The following is a 21647-nucleotide window of genomic DNA, read 5'->3' on the forward strand; positions in this document are numbered from 1 at the left end:
AACAGGAGCTGAGAATGACTCCCCATTTCCCGGTGAGACCAATGCTCCCAAGGCCGGGGATAAAGGGCCGCCACAGGGGCAGGGAGCAGCAACTTTAAGTCTGGCCAGCCTGAAGTGCATGTGGCCACCTAGATGTCCAGTGGGAAGACGCAGTAGGTTAAGTGAAGCTCAGGAAATACGGTGGGGCTAGAGCTACAGGTGTGGACATTCTGAAGAAGCAGAAGCTGAAGCCATGAGTTGGGATGACGCTGCTAGAGAGAACGTGGAAACTGAGAAGGATATGGGTCAAGGATTATCCCTGGGAAAACCTGACATTTAAGGGACAGGAGGAAAAAGAGAAGACTGGAAAAGAGATTGAAAAGAGGACAGAGAAGTAGGAGGCAAGTTAAAGAGAGAATGGTGTCTGCAGTTTAGGTGCCCAGATCCGAATACCTTTCCTATTTGGGGTAAGTCCCTAGACAGGGGAAGGCAGGCCTCTCTTCCTACTACAGAAGCTGCAGAGGAACACAGAGTCCCTGTCTCTGCCCCCTGGCATCTGGCTCACAGATACAGCCCACATCCAGCCAATCAGATCCTCCCATTTAGGGTACTGAAAAATTGGGGAAAATGACACAAAGATGGAAAATACACTCAGAAATTACCCACGGCACTGCGGCAAGTATCTGCTGGTGACACTGCCAAAGGCTGCAGGCGCTCACTGGAGACCAGGCCAGCAGCAGTGCCAGTCAGAGTTCTCAGCAGACAAGTTCTGGGACTTGGTCTTTGCTATGTCTCACCTCGCCCACTTGCTGACCTTTGATAACCAGCCTCCTTATTAAGTCCCTCCCTGGTGGCTCAGATGGTGAAGAATCTGCCGGCAATGTGGGAGACCCAGGTTTGATGCCTGGGTCAGGAAGATCCTTTGGAGAAAGCAATGGCAACCCACTCCAGTATTCATGCCTGAGAAATCCCATGAACAGAGGATTCGGTGGGCTACAGTCCAATCTTTGTGGTCACAAAGATTCGGACACGACTGAGCAACTAACACTTTCACTTTCGCGTCTCATTTAGGCTGTGCACTATCCAATAATAACTATCCAGTTCAATTCAGTTCAGTCGCTCAGTCATGTTCGACTCTTTGCAACCCCTGCAGCATGCCAGGCTTCCCTGTCCATCACTAACTCCCGGAGCTTGCTCAAACTCATGTCCATCAAGTCCTTGATGCCATCCAACCATCTCATCCTCTGTTGTCCCCTTCTCCTGCCTTCGATCTTTCCCAGCATCAGGGTCTTTTCCAATGAGTCAGTTCTTCACATCAGGTGGCCAAAGTACTGGAGTTTTAGCTTCATCTTCCAATGAATATTCAGGACTGAATTCCTTTAGGGTGGACTGGTTGGATCTCTCTGCAGTCCAAGGGACTCTCAAGAGTCTTCTCCAACACCACAGTTCAAAAGCATCAATTCTTCGGTGCTCAGCTTTCTCTACAGTCCAACTCTCACATCCATACATGACTACTGGAAAAATCATAGCTTTGACTAGATGGACTTTCTCTGCTGTTTAATATGCTGTCTAGGTTTGTCATAGCTTTTCTTCCAAGGAGCAAGTGTCTTTTAATTTCATGGCTGCAGTCACCATCTGCAGTGATTTTGGAGCTCCCCAAAAATAGAGTCTCTCACTGTTTCCATTGTTTCCCCATCTATCTGCCATGAAATGATAGGATTGGATGCCATGATCTTAGTTTTCTGAATGTTGAACTTTAAGCCAACTTTTTCACTCTCCTCTTTCACTTTCATCAAGAGGCTCTTCAGTTCCTCTTCACTTTCTGCCATAAGGGTGGTGTCACCTGCATATCTGAGGTTATTGATATTCCTTCTAGCACTCTTGATTCCAGCTTGTGCTTCATCCAGACCAGCATTTCACATGATGTACTCTGCATACAAGTTAAATAAGCAGGGTGACAATATACAGCCTTGACATACTCCTTTCCCAATCTGGAACCAGTCTTTTGTTCCATGTCCGGTTTCAACTGTTGCTTCTTGACCTGCATACAGATTTCTCAAGAGGCAGGTAAGGCAGTTTGGTATTCCCATCTCTTTAAGCATTTTCCACAGTCTGTTTTGATCCACACAGTCAAAGGCTTTGGCGTGGTCAATAAAGCAGGAGGAGATGCTTGGGGCTGGTGCACTGGAATGCTCTTGCTTTTTTGATGATCCAACAGATGTAACTGTCCAAGACTCCTCCAAAAACCCGGTTTTATGCTTAGCTTAACCGAAACTACACAAAAGAACCCTGAGCAGTACAGAGTAAGAAGAGAGCACTGAATAGGGTCAAATGGTGAAGAAAGGTCAAGTAAGGGGGAACCTAAAATGGGCCCCCTGCACAGGGTGCGGAGCAGGTCAGTGGCGATCCTGGTGCCACGTTTCACGTGTGCGATCTCATTCCACCCCTATGACACCTTCTGTAGAAAATGACGCAAGTACTGCATCTTTACTTTATGGTGCAAATATTGAGACTAAGGGAGATTAAGAGTGTTGCTTAAGATCATACAGTTCTTTCAACTATCCACAGCTGCTCTCAAGAAAGTTACTTTATAGATGCTCATTAAAGGAGGTGTTAAATGTCTACACCAATTCTTACACAGAATGTCAACTAACACAGATGATAATCACATACGGTTCCCAATCCAGGACTTCTAGCTTCTTCTATTTCAGTAATATAAAGAAGATCCCAACCAAAGTACTAGGATCCTTGTAGACAGCCACCCAGAAACATTTCTCAAGGGATGCAAGGCTCCTTGTCATCACTCTTCCATGCCTCATGCAGGGTGCCTTGGCCACTACGTGAGGTCTATATCATCAGCTACGAGGACTCCTCAAGTGGAAGAAGGGACCTTCTATCCCTGACCATGAGAACTACTGTGGGAATGAGAGGCTGAGAGCTTTCAGAAGATGGTTATTTCTCAACTTCATTCCTTTGGGATATGTCACAGCCAGGAAGGGAGAAATTGGAAATAGCAGCTTTCACAAGCTGCCAAATCCATGTTCTAGTCCCAGGGGATAATTAGCCAATGAGGTTTTGCAGAGCTGATGTAATGTTGGCAGAAGCTAATGCTTTATGACTGAACATGTAGCTTCTTGATATGTAGCTACAGGGCTAAAAGGGATGACACTCTGGAAAGCAAAGAACGCATAACACCACCACTTAGCAATCTGCATCTTAAAAGTAATTTGTAAACTTTAACTAATCTGTCTTTATTAAGAATAGTTTACAAGAGCATTTGTTAAACTATAAATTTTTTAAGTCTTATTTTATGTAACCCCTTTAGTAGGAAAAGAAATTTCCAAACACCTCCAAAGAAAACAGAAGATTTAGAAAGCCTAAAGTAACAAAAGAAAGAAATTAGAAGAAAGGAAAGTTTTTCAAGGCAAGAAGTCTTTTGTGGTACTTTAGTCCCACTACAAACACACCAAGTTTAAAGCTGTCTGATGTCCTTATGAATTTCTGAAACTGAGTCCACTGAGACAAGAGCTTTCAGCAGCACCTTGTATCTCACAAAACTTGTCAACCTTCGCCTTCAAAAGCACTCTGAGAAGCAGGAGGTAAGAAATCAATGGGTAAGAAGCAGAAGCAGTCCAACACGGAACTCTTGGTTTGAGCCTGAGCTTTTAAATTTCACAATGAATCCTTGCCACTTACTAAAAATTGTTAACTCCTTTGACTTAAAAATACCATTATGATCTCACAAGGCCTGAGATAAAACTAAGCATACTAAAAAGAAAAAAATTAAATCCTCTAATCAATTAGCCAAAACATAATGCTCCCGAACATGTACTAGCTCCTCACTTGAAGCAAGAGATGACTTCTGGTCCAGTCCAGGGCGGAAGTGTACCTAGTGATAAGAGATACAAATACTCTGTACTTTATATATGTTGACAATTTCAAAAAGCTGAGAATGACGTTTCCCAAAGTGAATGATGGAGAGGGAAGGACGGTACAAAAATCCTTGACCCACTACATCGTATAAAGGAACTGGAGAGTCATCCTTAGCGGTTACTAAGGATGTGCTTGCTCTTCAAGAAATACCTGGGTTAGAGACCCTAATACCAAATGTTCCAAGAGTGGCTTTCATCTTCCCAATGTCTCCAATATTTCATGTTAACTTCATTCACTCATTAATGTACATTTACACAGCAGCTACTACCCAGCAAACTAGGTAGATGCTAGATATAAAACAAAACAAAATTAACAATAACAGGTAAAATAAAATTAAAATTAAGATAAAATTAAAAGTAACAGGTAAGGCCTTCATAGAGCTGATGAAGTACTGAGGGAACCACACATTAATCAAACAGTCACATAAGTAAACATATAACCTCCAAGTATAAATCAGGAAGAGAGGACGAGAAAGAATGGAAATAACCAGAGGGGAGGGGCACGGTAGAGGGGCATCTCTGAAACACCGAGGAAGGAGAGGTGAGGCCGGAACCTAGAAAGCAAAAAAAGGAAAACGAGCAGGAGGTGCCACAGGAGCAGCAGACGGGGAAGATAAAACGAGCCGCGCACACTGAGAGACTCGCCTACTACTGCGTGAGTACAAATGCGGACTTCAGAACTGGGCATCTAAGCTCTTCTGCTAAACTATCTAAGCTAGCACATGACCCTACGCAGGGGGCCACATGGTTTTCTAGATTCTCGGACACTTTTCACGTACTGCCTAGGAAATCCAAAGAGTACATCAAAAAATACACTTTTTCCTTCAAATTTATCAAGACTTTCTAAAAACATTTGTACTAACCATCTCAGTTGAGATTCAATATAATAAATTCAGTAACACTGAGTCAGCTGACTAAAAGCCAAGCTGCAAGGGGATCTTTAGCATAAAACTAATGGAAGATTATTTGCAAACATCTCATGGACTGACTTAGCAGATATAAAACCCAGCTGTCAAGACGTTCTGAAAGCTCTGTACTACAGAGTTCAGAAGAAAAGGGGGAAAGAGGTAAGGGACTTTTTTTCTTACCAGAGTTAGCAAGGACCTTCACATGGAAAATGTTTCCACTCTAAAGATATACAGGTTTAAATTTATTTCCTACTCACAGAAACCATTTGCTACATCGGAAAAAATTTCTAATGCACGTTTATGGCAAGACATTCAAGAGGTTTTGCTTAGTTTCAAACATATGACGCTGGTTTTGGCCATGGGTGCAGAGTTTGAAATCTTGCTACACTGCAATTCAAAATAGCATCCTTTCTAATCCTCATGAACAGGTACAAGAAACACTGTTAAAAAGAGGGAAGCTTCAAGGCAAAGGCTAGGGCTTGTATGAAGGGTTAAATGTAGGGGGAAAAGGTGATCCTGATGTAGAGAGGAGATTTAGGACAAGAGCATTTAATTCAGATATTCAAAAAGGGGAAAAGGTCAGAAACGTGTTTAACAATTATGTCACACTGTGCTTAGGGTGGGGGAGTGGAGGATAAAGAGGGAGGGAAGACGGTAAAAAAGACAGGTAGGCCGTGTAATGGAAGAACAGGACAAGGAACCAAGACAAGCCGGACAGCCTGTCAAGAGGTAACATAGAACACTGTGGCATAAGCGTTCACATGGAAACAATACAATGTGGTGGTAAAGAGCACGGGTTCTGAAGCCAGGCCAGCTGCGTGCAGCAGTAGCTATACCACTTACCAGGCGTGTGGAAAGATTCCTTATCTACTTTAACCCTCAATTTCGTCATCTGTAAAGTGGGATAATAAGAGATCCCATTTCATACAGTTGTTGCAAGAGTTATTTAATACACGTAAGGAGCTTGGAACACCGTCTGGCATGTGGGAAATCCCACGTAAGCATTAGGTACTATTATTTTAAATATATTTCTATATTTTTGCTGGAGTTTTTTTTACAAAATCTATGTAGAATTCCATACTCAATAAATGTGTTTCTTATATTCAGTGGTTTGTTGTATTTTCCTGTGTGGTCTCTAGTAGTTTTGTTTTGTTTTTTGCTTTCTTCTATCAAGCCACATATGGGATGTTTGCAAAAATGTAAAACAATGACATTATCTTACTAATTTTTATTTTAGAAAATACAGCTATTTTTCTTAAAACATGTTATTTATGGTAACATACTAATGGGTTTCTTACTGAAGTATAGCTGATTTACAATAAGTGTTGGTTTCAGGTCTACAGCAAAGCGATTCAGTTTTACATATACATTTTCAGATTATTTTCCATTATAGGTTATCATAAGATACCAAATATAATTTCTGACCTCTACTAGATTTGTTTTTAAAATATAAGGCTGTCTTGCCTATGCTAAAGGGGAAAAGTAATTTAAAAATCCCTTCACCTGTGGAAAATTTTAAATGGGGAAATACTCTAGCACTGGGTTTGGGCATGGTCAGGCCCAAGAAGAGAGTGAGAGTGAGGGAAGAAAACCTTAGGGAGAAAGCTCAGGAACCACGTACAGGGATGCTTTTGCTAACTTAAAGACTGTCTTCCACAACGGTTCTCACACCTTGGAGGTTTCTGTGGAATAAGGCACACTTGCTGATAAGAGATCGGCGAGAAAGAGGTGATGGGGGTGGGAGAGAAGTTCATACTTGGGGTTTTGCTGTGTTTCACCTGTTTTAAGCGCTACCTAGCAGTGCTGCCTCCTTTTCTCCTTTTGGCTTACTTCCTCCAAGAGTAATTTTAACTCCAACCTCCTGGTGCCCAAATTAGCCCAGGGCAGTCCAGAGTGTATGAAGGTGAAAGGCAATCAACCTGATTTGTTATAGCCAATGGAACATTTTTCTGTTGTACATAAAAGGAAAAATGCAACAATAGCCAATACAATGTTTCATAAACTTAAAAAAAAAATTTTTTTAGAATAATCACACCCACTCGTAGGTGTTGAAAAGCAGAGCAACAGAATCATGCAAGTTCAAAAGCACAAGAGCATGGTCTGAATGAAATGATCAATCTAATTTCACTGTGTAAACTGACTAGATGGAAAAGGGAGATAAACGTTAGCAACAGAAGTCAGAGTCCCCAAGTTAATTTTTTTTAACAACTGTTCAGTTCAGTTAAGTTCAGTCGCTCAGTCGTGTCTGATTCTTTGCAACCCCATGAATTACAGCACACCAGGCCTCCCTGTCCATCACCAACTCCCGGAGTTCACCCAAACTCTTGTCCATCGAGTCGGTGATGCCATCCAGCCATCTCATCCTGGGTCATCCCCTTCTCCTCCTGCCCCCAATCCCTCCCAGCATCAGAGTCTTTTCTAATGAGTCAACTCTTCGCATGAGGTGGCCAAAGTATTGGAGTTTCAGCTTCAGCATCATTCCTTCCGAAGAAATCCCAGGGCTGATCTCCTTTAGAATGGACTGGTTGGATCTCCTTGCAGTCCAAGGGACTCTCAAGAGTCTTCTCCAACACCCAGTACAAAAGCATCAATTATTCGGCGCTCAGCTTTCTTCACAGTCCAACTTTCACATCCATACATGAAGAGAAGAGAAGCAAAAAGCAAAGGAGAAAAGACATAAGCATCTGAATGCAGAGTTCCAAAGAACAGCAAGGAGAGATAAGAAAGCCTTCTTCAGCGATCAATGCAAAGAAATAGAGGAAAACAACAGAATGGGAAAGACTAGAGATCTCTTCAAGAAAATTAGAGATACCAAGGGAGCATTTCATGCAAAGATGGGCTCGATAAAGGACAGAAATGGTCTGGACCTAACAGAAGCAGAAGATATTAAGAAGAGGTGGCAAGAATACACACAACAACTGTACAAAAAAGATCTTCACGACCAAGATAATCACGATGGTGTGATCACTCACCTAGAGCCAGACATCCTGGAATGTGAAGTGGGCCTTAGAAAGCATCACTAAGAACAAAGGTAGTGGAGGTAATGGAATTCCAGTGGAGCTATTTCAAATCCTGGAAGATGATGCTGTGAAAGTGCTGCACTCAATATGCCAGCAAATTTGAAAACTCAGCAGTGACCACAGGACTGGAAAAGGTCAGTTTTCATTCCAATCCCAAAGAAAGGCAATGCCAAAGAATACTCAAACTACTGCACAATTGCACTCATCTCACACGTTAGTGAAGTAATGCTTAAAATTCTCCAAGCCAGGCTTCAGCAATATGTGAACCATGAACTTCCAGATGTTCAAGCTGGTTTTAGAAAAGGCAGAGGAACCATGTTAGCCTGTATTAAAAAAGAGTTTTAATGTAAATATAACTTTAAGCTTAAAACAATCAGAGATAATGTTACAAGTTTCTGAAATCAATTTTATTGAAGTTTAATCTAGATACAATAGGCTCCCGAATTTTAAACACACAAGTTCAATGCCTTTTGACAAATGTATACACCTGCATAACCACTATGACAAGCAAGAAATCTGACATCTCCCCTTGCCTCACTCCCCAAAGTTCTCCTATGTTCTTTTGTAGTTATCTTCTCTTTCTGGTCCCAGGCAACAACTGATGAGCTATCTGTCAGTCTAGTTGCTGTTCAGTCACCAAGTCCTGTCCAACTCTTTTATCCGTAGTTTCAAACACAGGACACTGGTTTCAGCCATGGGTGTAGAGTCTGAAATCTTGCTATACTGCAGTTCAAAATAGCATCCTTTCTAATCCTCGTAAACAAGTACAAGAATCACTATTTAAAAGAGGGAAGCTTCTAGGCAAAAGTTAGGCCTTGTATGAAGGATAAAATGTGGGGGAAAGTTCATCCTAATATCAGTCCAATTCAGTCGCTCAGTCGTGTCCAACTCTTTGTGACCCCATGGACTGCAGCATGCCAGGCTTCCCTGTCCATCACGAATTCCCAGAGCTTGCTCAAACTCATGTCCATCCAGTCGATGATGCCATCCAACCATCTCATTCTCTGTCATCCCCTTCTCCTCCTGCCTCCAGTCTTTCTCAGCATCGGGGTCTTTTCCAATGAGTCAGTTCTTCACATCAGGTGGCCCAAGTATTGAAGTTTCAGTTTAAGCAACAGTCCTTCCAATGAATATTCAGGACTGATTTCCTTTAGGACTGACTGGTTTGATCTTACAGTCCAAGGGACTCTCAAGAGTCTTTTCAAAAGCATCAATTCTTCAAAGCTTAGCTTTCTTTCTAGTCCAACTCTCATATCCACACATGACCACTGGAAAAAACCATAGCTTTGACTATGACATCCCAATATAGAAAGGAAATTTAGGACAAAAGCATTTAATTCAGATATTCTAAAATAGGAAAAGGTCAGAAATGTGTGTAACAATTACGTCACTCTAGAGAAATCTGCAATTTGTTCTCAGACTGACTTTTTAATTGTGATATAATTCACATACTATTCAATTCACTCAAGGAGTAAAATTCAGCAGGTTTTTATATATTCCTGTAGTTGTACAACCAGCACCACTAGCTGGTTCCAGGATATCTTCACTGCCCCTGAGAAATCCACATCTATCACCAGTCATCCCTCGTCACTGTCCCATCCCCCACTAACAGGCCCTGGCAACGACCAATTTATCTCTGGATTTGCCTATGCTGGACATTTCACATAAATGGAATCAAATAACATGTGGCCTCTGTGCCTGTCTTCTTTCACTTGGAATGTTTTCAAGGTTCATCCATTAGTATTTCATTCCTTTTCACTGGAAGGATATACTACATTTTGTTCATCCATTCATTAAGTGACAGATGTTTGAGTTGTTTCCACTTGGGGCTTTTTTTTTTTTTTTTTTGTAACTTTTTATTTTGTATTGGGTACAGCCAATTAACAATGTTGTGATAGTTTCAGGTGAACAGTGAAGGGACTCAATCATACATACACATGCATCCACTCTCCTCCAAACTCTCCTCCTTAGCCCTGTGGCCTAAGGTTGCTACGAATGCTTATGGATGAGTTTTTGTGTGGAGCAATGTTCTCAATTTTCTCAGGTATATACCTAGGAGGAGAATTTCTAGGTTATACGGTAATTCCGTTCAATTTAAAAAGATGTCAAACTGAGTTATCTTAAACTTTTTTTTAAAGATGATACTACATTCCCACCCATTTGTAAGAAATAATTTAGAGATCAGTTTATCCTTCACCCAGTTCCCCTCGAGGTTAACAGCTCGCAAAACTATACTGCAACATTACAACCAGGATACTGACACTGCTACAGTCAGGATACAGAAAACCCCATCACCGTGAGGGCCTCCATGGCGACTTTCGATGGCCACAGTCACTTTCCTCCCAGCATCTCCCCTGCTTCCCTGGTGGCTCAGTATGTAAAGAGTCTGCCTGCAATGCAGGAGACACAGGTTCAGTCTCTGGGTGGGGAAGATTCCCTGGAGAAGGAAATGGCAACCCACTCCAGGATCAGGGACAGAGGAGTCTGGCAGGCTATACAGTCCACGGGGTCACAAGAAATGGACAAAACTTAGCGACTAAACCACACCAGCATCACCCCATCTAAGCTCCTGACAGCCATCTGTCTGTTCTCTATAATTCTGCCATTTCAAGAATGTTATACAAATGGATTCACATATGTAACCTTCTGGGATTAGGTTTTTCACTTTCCATGATTCTCTGGAGAGCTGTTCAGGGTATTTTATGTATCAACGGTTTACTTCTTTAAAAAAAAAAAAAAGATTGTTTTTCTCTTTCACCTGTTCACCTCCAAAACAAAGTCAATAAAAATAAAGTATCTGTTGGAACAACACTCCTCAACTTTAATATGCACCTGAGGATCTTGTGAAAATAAAAACTCTGAATACCCTTCTGAGGTGGAGCCTGAGACTGTATTCCTAACAAGTTCCCAGATGATACAGATGATGCTGGTTCTTGGAACACACTTTGAGCAGCAAGGTGTTAGAAGTGCTAGCAAGGTTGCAGCATCTGTTTGGATAGCCTAATTAATGTTCACACCATAAATTTTCAATACTCTACACAGCCAAATATTTTATCAATTAGTCTTATGGCACTGATTTGAGGAATATAATCTAAATGTTTCTCCTAAGAAAATCAAGGTCAATTTAATTAACACTCAATCCTTCAGCATAAGTACTTCAGTTCCTATCTACAAAGCAAAGATGAGGTAATATGAGTTTGAGCTTTCGGACAAGGAGTAGACGGATTGTTAAGAGGATCCTCACACCTACCCTAAAGTCAAAGAAAATATATTACAGAAATGTACTTTCAAATGGTTAAAACATTTTATATCACCACCATTATTTTATGGCTAAGAGAACTCAGTTTTCTTACCCATCAAAAACAAACAGAAAAAAATTAGTGTTTGTTGTAGGCCATCAAAACTTCGCAAAGGTTCAGCAAATTGTAAGTTCATATGCAAAGAATCTACAGCTCTGGCAAGAATAACAAACACTAAAGATAAATTTCAATAAATCTTACAAAGCAGAAACAAAGGCAAAAGATATAAAAGCAATTTATACAAACTAGACTGGTCAGACAGAACAGCCTAGTGGGATGGAGTGCCTCTTTAACATTCACCGTTTGGTAGGTGGAGTGCTTTGAAGACAGAGGTCCCGAATCAACAAGACAAGCTCCTGATCCAAGACACTGTACATCCAGCCATCTTCTGCCTCCCTCAACTACCTACGTGCACATGCTATTTAATATGAGCTTTATTTTAATACACAACAGAAATATATGCTTAAGATATAGGAAAACAAAGAAGAAAGAAATCCCACTTAACCAGGGACAGCTATTAATATTCTGAGGTATATCAACCCTATAGCCATATAAATGGCAAACATTTTCTCACATCTTTTAAAAAACCTATGAGTGTATTAGTACCGATTATGTGACTGTATCGTAAGTTATTTACCCAGTACTCTACTGCTAAAGTGTAGGTTGCTTCTGTTTTTGTTTTTTCTATTATAAAGAATACTGCTATGAGCATCCTTATATATAAATCTTACATATCTTTTAAAATATGTTTAGAACAAATTTCCTGAAGTATTTCAAGTTAAAGGTTTTTTTTTTTAATTTATGAGTTGTCAAATATCAAGTGACAACTTGTGACAAGTTGTCAGAATATCCAGGAAGAAATAAAAAACTACCCGCATCTAATAGTATTCAAAATCCCAACAACAGAAAAACAACCACAATAACATCAAAAAAAAATATAGCATTTATTATATACCAAGAATTGTTAGAAGTATTTTACACATGTTAAATCATTTAATACTTACAACAACTTCCTGGGGTTGGTGCTAATACTATTAGCATTAAAGAAAAAAAACAGATGCAGGCAGCAACAGGCACAGAGAGGTTAAGCAATTTGCCCAAGGTCACACAGCTAGCAGAGACAATAAGAGACAACTTGGATTTCAAAGTCTATGCTCTTAAAAACTATACTATCCTCAACCTTTTTGACATCAGGACTCTTTTCTTACAGTTACTGACAATTTTGAAGAGCTTTTGTGTATATGAGTTACATCTATTACTACTTATCATATGAGTTAAAACTGAAAACATTTAAAAATATTTATTCTTTAAAAATAGCAATAAACCCACTACATGTTAACATATTTTTATGAAAAAATACACTTTCCAAAATAAAAAATAATAGCAAAAAGTATCATTTTATCATTTATTCTTGCAAATCTCTTTAACATACAACTAAGACAGCTGAATGCTCATCCCTGATACTGCATTCAAGCTGCTGGGATATCATCATACCACCATGCACGTCTGGAAAACCACACACCACACTCAGGAGACACCCAGAGTGAAAAAGGCAAATAACACGTAAGTATAAACATGCATGGGCACCCCCCCAGCGGCTCAGCGGTGAAGAATCCACCTGAAGTGCAGGAAGTCCAGAAGACTCAGGTTCGATCCCTGGGTCAGGAAGACTCCCTGGAGGAGGGCATGGCAACCCACTCCAGTATTCTTGCCTGGGAAATTTCATGGACAGAGGAGCCTGGCGGACTACGGTCAATGGGGTCACAAAGAGTTGGACGTGACTGAAGCGACTGGGCGCTCACACCTAAGTATGTAAAGAGCTTCCAGCTCACATCCACTGAAGAGGTCTCAGGTGTGCCCAGAAGTCCCGAGAGCACATTCTGAAAACCACCATGCCAGCTACTGCAGTGCCTGCTACACAGGATACCTGAAAGGCAGGTTTTCAGGAACATACTTGCCTAAAACATATTCCAAAGTTTTCGGTAAATCATTTATTCAAGAATTATTGAGTGCGTCCTATGCAATGGGTACCTTTATAGGTACTGGAAACACAGTAGGAAACAAGACAGAAAAATCCTCTACTTTGAGGTATTTGTTTTCTAGTAGGGAAAGACAGCAGTATCCAACAAACGAATAAGCAAATCACATTAGTCAGGCCTCCATATTCACAGGCTCCGCGTCCACAGATTCAGCTGCACACAGAACAAAAATATTCGGGGAAAAAAATTTTCAGAAAGTCTCCAAAACCAAAACTTTAATTTGTGGCGCAGGCAACTCTTCATATAGCATTACCCTCACGTTAGGTATTGTAAGTAATCCAGACATGATTCGAAATGTGTATCGGTTACATGCAAATACCCTACCATCTTATACGAGGGACTTGCACATCCATGGGTTTTAGCACTGGGGCTGGGGGTGGGCTGGGACCGATCCCCACCAAGGGATGACTGTATTCTATCAGATGGCAAGCAGTATGAAGACAAATAAAAGCAGAATGTTTAAAAACAGGGTAGTCAGGGAAGGCCTAACTAAGAAAGCAACATGGAAAAGAGTTACGAAGGAGGTGAGGGAGCAGACCATGAGGCTACCCAGCCGAGAGTGTTGCGAGCAGGAAGAATAGCCAGCAGGCAAGCCCTGAAACAGGAGCACTGCCCAAGGTCTGCAGGGACAAGTGAGGCTGGCACGGCCGGGCCAGCAGCGGCAAGGGAAGAGGAGGCAGAGGGCAGCCTGAGAGGAACAGGGCCGGGGCTTGAAGGCACTGTAAGGACGGGGGCTGCGTCTGTGACTGAGAACCTGGGGCAGGTTCTCAGTGAGCAGCGACACAATCTGATTTTCATTTTACATGGAACACATAAGCGAGCAGTGTTTCAAGTAAAACACCTAAATTTAAACGTATTTTCCATCTCTTACTGTGTGCCCTGAAGCCTCTCTGAGCCTCAGTGTTCTACTCTACAAACGAGAAGATACAGATACCCCAAAGTTGTTGAGACGATCAAATACGATATTATATATAAAAACACTTTAAAATTATGACACACTGTAAAAATTTCACTGCTGAGTTTATTTTCACTATGTAACTGCCACAGACACCTCTTTTCAAGGCCCTCTGTACTCACCAGACTGCTGCCGCCACCCCACTTACGTGCCTGCCCTGAGATTAAGTGTGCCCCAGCCCCTAACGACATGAGCTCAGCCTGACACTGCCCTTTGGCTTGGTGAGAGCAAGGCAGAGAATGTTGTTTTTTGTTGTTGATGGCAGAGAGGGAGGTTTTTAATTTTTTCCCCCTTGTTAGTATAAAGAAAATCCTTTCAAAAATGATGCATGTGGTAATCATAAAAGTGAAGTTCCAAAAAAAACAAGACTGTAGGAGACTCATCTTTATTTAATTTGGCACAGCTGTAATAAAGCTAAAACTGTGGTTCATGGTCTTGACAGCCTGCCTCATCCAAAAGGAAACAAAAGGGAAGAGAAAAGATAGAGACACACATGAATTCAAATTCCTTTGATCTAGGCCTCAACTCTAAGGGGACCTCGGATAATTTAACAAGCCAGAGAAAGGGCAGTTAAGATGTAGTCCAGAATACGGATGACAGCATCGGTCTGTCTGCCTACCTGTCTTCTGATATCACCATCAAGGTATGAGATCATCAGCCAGGCCAGAGAAGGCAAGGCAAGAGGAAGGTCCACCAGGGTACCACAGAGCCTGCAGCATCTGCCTCCACTTCCCAGGGGCAAGAGGTGGACACCCAGGCACTGGATTTTATCGCCACCTCTTAAAATGTGAGTTAATCTGAGTAGTGATGGAAACCCACGATGGAAAAACCCAAAGAAAACCAAGATCTCTGGGGAAAATTATAAACAATCTCCTACATTAAAGGTCTCTGATGGTTTCTCTGTATGTTTTAGAAAGAGTACTGACATGGGAGTAGGTAAATGAATTTTCCTTCTGTGTAAGTCACTAGTTAATCATGTGACTACAGGAAATAAATTAACCTCAACCGGCTAATTACCTCATCTTAGTTCAGTTCAGGCGCTCACTCGTGTCTGACTCTTTGCGACCCCATGGACTGCAGCACATCAGGCCTCCTTGTTCATCACCAACTTCCAGAGTTTACTCAAACTCAGGTCCATTGAGTCAGTGGTGCCATCCAACCATCTCATCCTCTGTCTTCCCCTTCTCCTCCCGCCTTCAATCTTTCCCAGCATCAGGGTCTTTTCAAATGAGTCAGTTCTTCGCATCAAGTGGCTAAAGTATTGGAGTATTCCTCATCTTAAGGAGAGGACAAAAAAAATACCTAACGTTTCCCTCAAGCTCTAAAATTTCTTGAATATAAACAAATCTATCTATCTATATATGTATGTGTATTTATATATATATATTTAAAAGCCTGAACTAATATTTAGAGTATTAGTAGAGTCAAAAGGTAATTATTGCTGAAGGTTCTGGAGTTTTTTACTCCAGAGTGATGTGAACCCAAACAGATGGTTCCTTTAAGCACTAACATATCACCAAAAAGGGCACAAGTTGTCTGCCCATCGATTAACTTTATTTTTATGAATTACTACTCCTCTCACTCTAACCCACACTATTATAAAATATACAGGTCAGAGACAAACTGTAATGATCAGAGAGCTAGAAGTTAAATAAATACACAGGAATTAAGTGTACAGAAATCAAGGAAAGAGAGAGTAAGCGGACTGAGGAAACATTTTTATATGGTAGCATGTACGCTTTCCCTGGTGACTCATACAGTAAAGAATCCGCCTGCACTGCAGGAAACCTGGGTTCGATCCCTGGGTTGGGAAGATCCCCTGGAGGAGGGCATGGCAACCCATTCCAGGATTCTTCCCTGGAGAATCCCCATGGACAGAGGAGCCTGGCAGGCTTCAGTCCATGGGGTTTCGAAGAGTCAGACACAACCGAGCAACTAAAGCAAATGTATACGGTACACACACAAAAACTTCTCAGTTCAGTTGCTCAGCCGTGTCCGACTCTTGGCAACTCCATGAATCACAGCACACCAGGCCTCCCTGTCCATTACCAACTCCCGGAGTTCACTCAGACACTCGTCCATCGAGTCAGTGATGCCATCCAGCCATCTCACCCTGGGTCGTCCCCTTCTCCTCCTGTCCCCAATCCCTCCCAACATCAGAATCTTTTCCAATAAGTCAACTCTTCGTATGAGGTGGCCAAAGTACTGGAGTTTCAGCTTCAGCATCAGTCCTTCCAAAGAAATCCCAGGGTTGATCTCCTTTAGGATGGACTGGTTGGATCTCCCTGCAGTCCAAGGGCCTCTCAAGAGTCTTCTCCAACACCACAGTTCAAAAGCATCAATTCTTCGGCACTCAGCTTTCTTCACAGTCCAGCTCTCACATCCATACGTGACCACTGGAAAAACCATAGCCTTGACTAGACGGACCTTTGTTGCCAAAGTAATGTCTCTGCTTTTTAATATGCTATCTAAGTTGGTCATAACTTTTCTTCCAAGGAGCAAGCATCTTTTAATTTCATGGGTGCAGTCACCATCTGCAGTGATTCTGGAGCCCCAAAAAATAAACTGTTTCCACTATTTCCCCATCTATTTCCCATGAAGTGATGGGACCAGATGCCATGATCTTCATTTTCTGAATGCTGAGCTTTAAGCCAACATTTTCACTCTCCTCTTTCACTTTCATCAAGAGGCTTTTTAGTTCCTCTTCACTTTCTGCCATAAGGGTGGTGTCATCTGCATATCTGAGGTTATTAATATTTCTCCCAGCAATCTTGATTCCAGCTTGTGCTTCTTGCAGCCCAGCGTTTCTCATGATGTACTCTGGATGTAAGTTAAATAAGCAGGGTGGCAATAGACAGTCTTGACGTACTCCTTTTCCTATCTGGAACCAGTCTGTTGTTCCATGTCCAGTTCTAACTGTTGCTTCCTGACCTGCATACAGATTTCTCAAGAGGCAGGTCAGGTGGTCTGGTATTCCCATCTCTTTCAGAATTTTCCACAGTTTATTGTGATCCACACAGTCAAAGGCTTTGGCATAGTCAATAAAGCAGAAATAGATGTTTTTCTGGAACTCTCTTGCTTTTTCCATGATCCAGCGGATGTTGGCAATTTGATCTTGGTTCCTCTGCCTTTTAGAAAACCAGCTTGGACATCTGGAAGTTCACGGTTCACATATTGCTGAAGCCTGGCTTGGAGAATTTTGAGCATTACTTTACTAGCATGTGAGATGAGTGCAATTGTGTGGTAGTTTGAGCATTCTTTGGCACTGCCTTTCTTTGGGATTGGAATGAAAACTGACCTTTTCCAGTCCTGTGGCCACTGCTGAGTTTTCCAAATTTGCTGGCATATTGAGTACATCACTTTCACAGCATCATCTTTCAAAAATTTTTGAAGGTACGTAAAGTTAAAAGCAAACTAACAAAAGTTTTCTAAGGGACAAATCGAACAGGGTACTTAGAGGACTTCCGTGTATATCGTGCTGCATTTCTCAGGCTGGACACTGTGTCCATGGGCCTATGTGTTCTATATACCCTTGTAATATGTTCTCTGTGTATTCCTTCAGAATTACAGGGTATCCCAAAAGGAGAAGGGGGCGGCAGAGGATGAGATGGTTAGATAGCATCGCTGACTCAATGGATATGAATCTGAGCAAACTCCAGGAGATAGCGGAGGACAGAGGAACCTGACGCGCTACAGTCCATGGGGTTGCAAAGAGTCAGACACGACTTAGCAACTGAACAACATAATCATAATGAACTTAAATGAGGACTCCACTGTTTTGTGGAACAAAACGTCTCTGCCGTCCCAGTCTCCCAGCTTCCATCCCTTTTCCCTGAGGCACTCACTATTACCAGCTCCTTACAGTCCTTCCAGACACAGCTCATGTGCAGACAGACAGATCCTTCCAGAGACATCCTATACAGAGACAAGAGGGGGAGGTGGGTGTAGGGTGTGGATGGAGTGTGTTGTCTGTGTGCACGTGAGTGGGTGGGAATGCGCAGATATGCCCACAAGAGAGATGGAAAAAACAGACTGGCTCCCTAACTGGGCCTCATCACGATCAGGTGTATGTCATGTGATCACACGTACCCAAGAAACCGCTTCAGTCCTCTTCTCTACACAGACACCCATCCCCTGTTGCAACTAGTACAGAGACCGCGTCGGCTGTATGCAGGGACAGGGCCTGCCTGATCAAAGCCTCACACAGTAGCTTGTCAAGAGCCAAGCCCCAGCACTCCTTGGTTCTAAAACACACCAGAGTCAATGCTGTACCCCAATATCCCTTAGTCTTAGCTCCAGAAATCCCAAATGTCCATCTCAGATCATTAGCTTTCTCATCACGCTGATCTAGATAGGGTTCCACAGCAGTGACAGGTGCTTTAATCCTCTACTTGTGTCTTGATGAGAACACCTGGGTTTAGCAGCACCATCACAGGCTGACTGACAAGGCACAATGCACATCCTGAGATGCAAAAAGAACTCCGGTTTCGAGAGCTGTGCTTTCACGTGCTGTGGGCAAGGGCTGGCTAAGATACCAGATGGCGGTTAGAGGCTTCATGTCTTAATATGACAACAGATCTTAAAACACTTCGATGAAATCTTGATTTAAAAGGCTTACACCTACTTATTAGGGGAGGTATGTCAAACCAGATTTCTTCATTTAAAATTAAAAAACTACATGTCAGGAGCCAACACACAGATGAATATACTGTATTGCTTTTGAGAAGCTAATAATCTAATTAGGCAGACAGGAAAATGATAATCAGTCTACACTGTAAAGGCGGTGCTGCAGAAACAGAGAAGGAAGGGCTGATTCTATTGAGAGAGGAGTCACAAAAACACTGCAGCTAGACTGGATCTTAAAGGGTTAGAAGGAGACCGCCAGCAGTGAGGAGGATGAGCGTCCATACGTAAGTATGCCTCACCCAAATCTCCAAGCTCCAAACACCAAATGAAAGCTGATATAAATACACAGTGTACCCTGGAACTTGGCTATAAAATTCAGTATCTTAAAGTTTAACTTAGGGTAAAAATCTTATATCATGAATCTTGTCTAAATTGCTTTTATTACCTTAAGCATTTCATTAAACAGTAGTTTCACCTATAAAGCCTATATTCACGGCGATCCAAATACTTCATGCCTGGGAAACTCACTCACAGCCCACATAGATAGTATAAATTTTGTCTTTACTTTTTTAGAAAAAAAAAATGACAGGCCTTTTTTTTTTAATTAAAACTTCATAAGAGATGCTTTTTCATTTCCTATCATAGGTATGCCTGTCATTTACTATTACAATCCCATATAATGGCTAGAGCACCAGAAGAAAACAGCAACAATTCCACAAAGCAACATAGTACTAAGGTTTTAGAACATTTAGGAACCACAAGTACTAGAGACATCAGTTTGCTATTAGTTCCTTCTATACCCAGTTTCTCTCCTTTTATGAACATACACAGAAGGAAGAGGTTCGCATACATGCTAGTCTCTGCAGACCTTCCATTCTACCTGCATCCAACACCCTTGTCAATTTCACCCACACTTGTCTAACATACTACTATCCTTTGAAAGTTTTATGAAGTAGCTGGTCCAACAGATGGGTGGCTAGCCCTACCCAACATATGTCATTGGAAAAACAGCTCTTGGGCAAGACAAGAAAATACTAAGTAAGCCCCTTTCTCTACTCAGCAAGAACAGTGAGACCCCAGCTCAGAGGAAAGCAAACAATCTTTTACCCTTTATTAAGAAGTTACTGGACTGAGATGATCTGTAGGTAACAAGATGAATAAAGAAGGGAGAGAAGAGTCCAAAGGCTAGCTTGTACACCCTAAAATAAAATATGCCCTTGCCCACATAGAGCAGAGAACGAAGATACAGAGCAGTGGTAAGAAAATCTGAGTCACTTTAACTGGGAACTGTTTCATCAAAGACAGATGGGAAACGTTCAGATAAGCACACAATCTTGTTTAGAACACAAAGCTCAACAGATCTGTGGGAGGAAAAGGAAAGGGACTTGGAATGCACAGCATATATGAACAGAAAGACTCCACCAATACATGATTCAGTCAAGGTCATCCATAAAACCAGTAGCAGTGTCTTTCCTTTTTGTCCATACTCTGTCCTAAAGCGTAAACTGATAGCATCTGATTCGGTCTTCAGACGGATATCTGTGTCTGGCAGCATAACACCTAAGTGCTCCCCGAGGAGAGCAGTGAGACCAGTTCTGCCAGCACCAAGGAGTCTCATTTTCCTTTGAGTAAAGGCCAGTGGATGGGAAGAGGTCCCCAAATGCCACTTGTATGAATCTTTCAAAACAGTCTCTGAAACAGGAAAACACTACAGGCTGCATTTTAGTCGAAGTCTAAAAATAACCAAAGAACATTCTCTATTTTTAGATATCTTACAAATTTAAGGACACTGAAAGTAAAAGAAATTATTAAAAACAAACTGGAATTTTTTTTTAATGTTTTTAAAGACACTTTTGAATTGGGAAAACTGTTTTCAAGAGGAAGAACCTCAAAAACCCTGCCTTCCTTCTGCTGACTGCCTCCTTGCTCCAACTTCCTTCATCTTCAAAACTTAAAAGATTCCCAACCCTACATGTTAACAAGAGCATCCCTCAAAGGACCAAAAGATGATACAGATAGAAGGTTTACCACAAAAGAGAAATTATAGCTAAGGAAAAATGTTAAGACAAGCTTTCACAGAGTCATTTAAAAAAGAGTATAGATTAGTGATTAAACACAGTACTGTTCAAAACAGCAAAAACAATTTAATTATATTAAAAGCAGCACCACTACAATAACAAAATACCTAATTAAAGAAGACAAGTAGCTTTCCCTTCCATGTCTCCTCACTGAGCAGTCTTAAGATTGATAAGCATCTAATCCAAAGCTATGTCTGAATATCTAGAATTTGCAATCAAGAGAAAATTATAATACGCTTTACAATAAAAATCTGAAAGTGCAGTACAGTTACTGGACAATTTATATTCACCCTCCCTCTGCCCTCCTCCTCATCTCCATCCAGCCCTAGTGCCAATGCGCCCAGTGTCTTTAAAGAAACCTAAGGCAAAAAGGATTTGCAGGAAATATGGGAATTACCGGACTGTACAGCCATCATTAACATCTCAGGTTCCAGTAGCGTCATGGCAGATTCTTCTCAGAAACAACAGCCCACAGATATCATGAAAAAAAAAAAAAAACTCAGTCACAGAAGAGGTTGTCTTCAGAGGCTACCGAAGCTTTCATAAATTCAGTCTCACACCTTATGTTCAAATCAGACTGTGAGAACTCACTCCTCTTCTGAGTGCAGTTACCAATTCATCCACCCTTCACGCAAGTCAAGATGGCACAGAGCTGATTTACTGCCGACAGGAAACCAACAAGCACTCAAGTTAAGACACATGAAGTGTGGTTAGAGCAGTAACAAGCTCCTCCCCTTGCTGTCTGGCTCTGGGGGAGGGAAGAGAGGTACAGAAAGAGACCTTCAGAAAACAGACCAACTGCTTTTTTGTC

General features: G+C 41.6%; 1 protein-coding gene across 1 annotated transcript in view; it reads right to left on the bottom strand.

Annotated features, from left to right (window-relative positions):
- Window positions 1-21611, bottom strand: part of MKL1 (megakaryoblastic leukemia (translocation) 1) — a 105298-nt gene extending 83687 nt beyond the window's left edge. Inside the window, exon 1 of the mRNA XM_018048804.1 lies at window positions 21234-21611. Within this exon, the coding sequence (XP_017904293.1) occupies window positions 21234-21279 (46 nt within the window). The 5' untranslated portion in view covers window positions 21280-21611. The remainder of the gene's footprint in view (window positions 1-21233) is intronic.

This window comes from Capra hircus, chromosome 5 (genome assembly GCF_001704415.2).
Source record: "Capra hircus breed San Clemente chromosome 5, ASM170441v1, whole genome shotgun sequence".
In the NCBI taxonomy this organism is placed as follows: domain Eukaryota; kingdom Metazoa; phylum Chordata; class Mammalia; order Artiodactyla; family Bovidae; genus Capra; species Capra hircus.